Source organism: Cryptotermes secundus, unplaced genomic scaffold (assembly GCF_002891405.2).
Source record: "Cryptotermes secundus unplaced genomic scaffold, Csec_1.0 scaffold582, whole genome shotgun sequence".
NCBI lineage: Eukaryota > Metazoa > Arthropoda > Insecta > Blattodea > Kalotermitidae > Cryptotermes > Cryptotermes secundus.
Genome location: NW_019724752.1, coordinates 406,416 through 412,415, shown reverse-complemented (window position 1 = coordinate 412,415; position 6,000 = coordinate 406,416). Strand labels below are relative to the sequence as shown.

The 6,000-nt window shown below is 40.1% G+C and overlaps 1 protein-coding gene across 3 annotated transcripts in view; it reads right to left on the bottom strand.

The window, feature by feature from the left end:
• Window positions 1-841: 841 nt before the first annotated feature.
• The window catches only part of LOC111862915 (cysteine protease ATG4B), a 36,390-nt gene continuing 31,231 nt past the window's right edge, over window positions 842-6,000 (bottom strand). For all 3 annotated transcript variants that reach the window (XM_023848759.2, XM_023848760.2, XM_023848762.2), the window contains exons 8-10: window positions 5,058-5,212; window positions 3,611-3,782; window positions 842-1,026 (exon numbers count right to left, since the gene is read on the bottom strand). In XM_023848759.2, coding sequence (XP_023704527.1) covers window positions 965-1,026; window positions 3,611-3,782; window positions 5,058-5,212 — 389 coding nt within the window. In that variant the 3' untranslated portion in view covers window positions 842-964. The remainder of the gene's footprint in view (window positions 1,027-3,610; window positions 3,783-5,057; window positions 5,213-6,000) is intronic.

The following is a 6,000-nucleotide window of genomic DNA, read 5'->3' as shown; positions in this document are numbered from 1 at the left end:
TCTGAACAATCAGGAATGGGTCAACAAGTGGACGAACACCCTAAGAGCCAGACAATGACAAATAGTATCAACAGACTGTAAAGGATTCTGATCATTGTGTATAATACTCAGAACTACTGGGTTTTTGGACTTTGTCCATTGTCCAGTATTCTAGAAACTAGAAAACAGATGTTTTGGAAACTGGATCTGTTTCTATCCTCAGGTAAGGTAGAGGGGTGTGTCCAGTGATTGAGGTTAGATCTTTCTAAGGGACCCAACAGAGCTGGAGTTTTCCCACCCCCTCACCTCAGGACGCATACAAGTCTAGTCCAAAACCCCAGTAATTCCAAAATAGTATTGATGTGTAGATTTTCAATAAAATNATAAAATATATTCTCTTTCCAAAAAAAAAAAAAGGTTCCATGTTTAGATTTTATTTAAATAAAAGACTCAGCTGAACATAATTAAAAATAGATTATACAACTCTGTTAAAAAAACATTCATACAGTAGCTACAATGCATAACATTAAGAAATTAACATGTCAAACAAATTTCAAGCACACTCTACCATCACAGCTCCTAAGGGTGTTTAGCTACCCTTCAGCTGCATCACAACATACCAGTGAATGTCTTCAGATTTAAAATACATTCTTGCATACAATACAGTTTTACAGTGCAGCAAGAAAGAAATATTACCATAAGAAGCTTGGTGAATGTTGATTTAACTAAAATTGTTATGCAAATGTTACAAAGCCTGAATTATCTGCATGGAATTTATGTATATATACAAATATAATAGGTACCTGAATAGACTATAATTCTGCATATACCAATTATGCAGCTCAATAAACGATCTTGTGAACTGTGGTCTATCGTCACATACAATAAACGTTACACTTTATCACTTTCAAGATCAAAACGTGAAGGCAAGCTTGTTTCGCTCATTAAAACGGTCTCTTGTACTAGACGAAGATCTGATCCATATTCAACCCAGCAGTTCAAATCCTTCATCTGAATCATCAAATTGTCGTTCAAAATCTTCAAATGCTGTAAACAGGTAACAATGTCATTACAATTTCCATCTAAACCTATAAAATACAGAATCTGACATCCACACTTTGACTTAACCCTTCATGGCGGTACTTCTCAAGAAGTCAGATGTGCTCCAAAGATGGGACAAGAAGTCTCAAAATTAAGACCTTCCCTTTATTAGTCAGTATAATACTAAAATGCATATAACTGTAAAAACACTCCTTGGAAACAGAGAAGCTCTGTTTTTACTATGATGGGACTAGGATCTGTGGGATCCTGGGAATCAGTGCTTCAATACAAGGTGTACCATACACACCACAAGCAAGCTGCTTCTTGCTTACTTGGCTTACTATTTTACTCTGAAGATGGAAGCAATATGTTCCTCTGAAGCATCGGTGAACATCTATGTGACTACAGGGCGTCATATTCCAAAACACATCACTCCCCATAGTCACCACCATCAGAACTTTAAGTCAAACTCATAGTATCCTGATTTCATCGAATTATTTGTGACCAATTTAATGATTCTGTCAGCTAACTCAGGCTACACAACATAGAATGGCTGGAGAGTAGCGAACAATGAATTTCAAAGCACGTGGAAGAATGCAGCCATTGCCTAATCTGAGAAACTGAGGAAAATCATGAAAAACCTGTCAGGATAGAAAACCAAAGCATTACTGCTTGAGCCAACACATTCAACAAATACTTAACTTCTAATGTTCTGAATACCAATGTTAATGGCAATTTTCGATGTGTGCTGTGGCATCTGTCCAACCAGCTACACAAATTCACTCCATTGCACAATGTGACAATTCTCTACTGACATGGTAATGTGTACAATTAGAATTGAAGCACACACAACTCCTCCTTGCATGGCTACAAACAAAATACTTACTCAACAGAACTATTGTCTGAGATGTGACATATAGTTTATTGCTTACATACTTGCCTTATTCTTCACCAGTGACAATAGAGGCAGTGCATGCCTCTAAAATATCAATAAACTTCTACCAGACTGCACTGCAACCCATCCCAGAAGACAATATGCTTAAGGCTTTAAATGCTGAATTCCTTCTAATTATAATATAAAACTTCAAGCTGTACCTCACAGGAAACACATTACGTCTCCGCTACAAAGCCCAACCGGTTAATGCTGTTTGGGGAAACAGTCGCTGTTTATTGTGAGAATCATATGGAACACACAGATACACTTCCAAATAATATATGTGAATTCAGCCCGTACCTTATAGGAAGCACATTATGACTCTGCTACAAAGTTCAACTGCTTAATGCTCTTTGGGGAAACAGTTGCAGTTTATTGTCAGAATGATATGGAACACAAAAATACACTTCCAAATAATATATAAGAATTCAGTCCATACCTCATAAGAAGCACATTATGTAGCCGCCATAAAGAACAATCGGTTAATGCTTTTTGTGAATACAGTTACTTTTTTATTGTGAGAACATTGAGAAAAAAACAAACTCTGTGGGCAGAATTCAGAGTTTTAGTATTATAATGTGGATGGCCAGAGCATTGCTGGGTAACAGACCAGTAAACATACGGGAGTATTTGAGAGTGTTTAAGTGACAGCCACAGGAAGTTCATCATGTTAAGACTTGGCGTTTGACTGGAAGACTTGGAGTGATCTGAACCGCTAGTTCCTGTAATTTGAAGTGACAGTTTCTGTGTAGAGATCAGTTGCTAGGAGACAACTACTGGAAGACAGAGATCCTAGTGCGTGTGCAACAGTGAACTGGAAAGTGTGTAATTCAGTGATGGCGCTGTAATTTAAATGTGATTAAAAGAGAGAGTGTGTAACCAAGCTGTTAATAAATCCAATCATCCGATCTAGAGCCCATCATTTGGTCATGCGTACCCCCCTACACGTGACAGTATGTTAAAGTAGGGGGTAAATATAGTAACCAGTGGGCTTTAAAGAGTACACCCGTCCCCACACGCTTCACTTCACGCGGTGTATGCCTTGACTAAATTCAGCGGAATGAGTCTTACATCCCAGGGGTACACAGGTGTTGGCTCGCTTACGTCGTTTTTTGGATGCGGGCTCGATCGGTTAACCCCCTAGCACAGGTTCCACATGAACACCCTCACTCCCTGGCCTCTACCCACTAACTGACCCCTTACCCCCGCTGCTGCTTCCAGAAACCACATTCTTAGCCATCTCGAACTTTCCACTGGGAGGTTTTCATGACCAAATACACGGACCCCTTCCGGTCTGCACACCTTCTAGAAGTTTCTCGAAGCTTCGATCCACAGGTCCTCCACCCCCACAGGCACGGACGAAAGAAAGTATACCTACTCCCCCTTGAATGCAATGGACTCACCAACCTCCCTTCTGTCCCTCGCAACAAAAGACCAATTCAGAGGACCATGATCCCTCCGGGGCATCTCATTTCTACAGCTAAACTTAACCGTTACTTACAAACAAATAAGACTTTCCGTGAAGGATGCGTACGGTTACAAGAGTTAACATGTAGTGTGATGATAGTAAAAATGTGTTGTGTGGTCAGTAAAATTGACTCTAATATTGAGTTAATACTATACTGCATGGACAAATCTTTCTCTGTATTAACTTACCCATGCAAGCAGTTGCACCAAGTGCTTCTTCTGCCCCATCTTCTAGAGGTGACCAATGTCTAGGCCTCTCCTTACAGAGCTCAAACAAGGGCTGCCTCTCAGGATGCACCAATCGTTCTTCAATGAGCTTGCACAGCAGATTAAATTCATCTTCAGTACTGCAAAAGAAACACTGCAAAAACAAACAAAGAATGTTTATAGAGTTCATGAAACTGAGAAGAAAACCACACCTGTTCCTCACTCTGTAACCAGTTAAGTGTGAGGCCTGAGGCAAAGCCCCCGACTTAAAGAACAAATATGTGATAATACACATATGGTCGAGGATTTCAGGAGGTGGTGATATGGAGCAATGGTGGAATGATGATTAGTAAGGGAACATGGACCAAAACCCAACCAGTGCCAGTCTTCTATCATACATCTCACATGAAGTCACCCAGGACTGCACCTGAGGCTTTGCAGAGAGAAGCCTGCACAATAACATGCTGCAGTCTGTTGAGGATCACCTGCCCTCAGCTGTCACCTACCTCTTATTCACTTCTTCACTTTCAATGAGGTCTGAGCAGAATTTGTATAACAAGTAAATCTCAATGCACAGGGATATGACTGCAATAACAAAAATGCCTGACATCACATATCAACACGTACTTGCAGCTCCTTCCACTGCTTCAATCATTCACAGCCAGGGTTAGAATCATGGGAAAAGTTATGGACATCCAAGAGTACTGAACAATATGTGTGTGGATTACATTTAATTTTAATAATTTTGCTGCATTGCGCTGCACTCGGCTGTTTTCTCTGGTCATACATGTTGACTGTTATATTACCAGTATGACTGGCTTTTTGGGCATGCAGAAGCATGTTGGGTAAAACTTGGGGACTGCAGCCGCACATTGTGCATTTGATATACACTGTGGTTGTAAGACCCATAATTACACAGAACGCCACAGTATGGTGGCCCAGAGTTAAACTCATGACAAGCAAGGCAGAACTTAGCAAATTGCAAAGGTTGGCTTGCTTAGGTATCACAGGAGCAATTCGAACATATCCAACAGCTGCACTGGAGACACTCCTTGGACTCCCCCCACTGCAGCTACAGTTGGAGGCAGAGGCCAGGGCAGGAATCTACTGCCTCCAGTGCAGTGATTTTTTTCAATAATTTTGGAAAATGTAGGGAGAAGCGAAATAGGCCTGTAGTTATGAAGTTCATCTCTATTTCCTTTCTTATATAAAGGGTTGACTTCTGAATATTTTAATCTATCAGGAAATATACCTATTTGTAGGATTTTGTTAGTAGACTGCGATAGACTTCAGTTTTCATAGCAGACGAAAATGTTTTGATCAGCTGAGAAGCTCCAGCCACGTCCCACAGAGTTAGGTAATTAGGGGAAATATACATGATATTCTGATTTAAATTAAATAGCTATCATTTCATGTAAAGTTTTCTTACAGCAGCCACAGAAGGGTCCATATGCAATATATGCATCCTGCTGGCATACTGGCAGTGGTAGGATCCATCAAAGGCTTTCTCATGTTCCTGTTCTTTCTCTTCCACAAAACCTGCAGGCTGTGTTGTATGAGGGTCCAAATATATCACTTCATCTCCTGCACAAGACATCAATAAATATATTACATTCTGAAATATACAAGAAATCAAATTATGTACAGTCAGAGCTTAATATTCAATCTGTGTATACAATGCCAGATAGATTTTTTCTGAATTGTAAGCAAGCATAAGCAACTGTTCTTCGCTCAGGGTACAGTTTCCTTCCTTGTAATGTCACACTTTATGGCAGCTAAAATTTTGGAGGAACATTCAAATTAAGAAATTTAAATTTAAAAATGGGAATGAGAGTTCAGATATCACACAAACACTCTAATGCCATACTTGCCATGGCTACCATATGTACTGATGAGAATAAGGGGTGGTCCCTATTAGGTCTGTGGTAGGAAACAGCAAGCAGAAGAAATAAAACATGGGTGAAGTCAGCAAACATCCACAAAATGTGTCACACCTTTCCTTTCTACAATTGGTGCCACTGCTTCATTCACATCATACTGTAAGCTCAGAACCTCCATTTTTATTGCAGTGACTTATTTGACCTTCACCATTCACTTGTCTTTATGGCAGTTCTGCTTAGCATGTGCACCAAACAAGAGCAGCATGGAGTGACTCATTTCTCTGTGCTGAATGTTTAAGAGGTGCAAAAACTCACTGATGACTATCAGCGAAGTACAGTGACAGCCTTTTCCCATTGACGTAGATGGGTGCCCTGTTTACTGTCTGTGGTACTTGTTCAGCCTTTTTTAATATATCACTACATTCATACACACTTTGATGCAGCGAAACACTGTCGCTGTATGGTGCTGACAATCTCTGATGGATCTAGAGA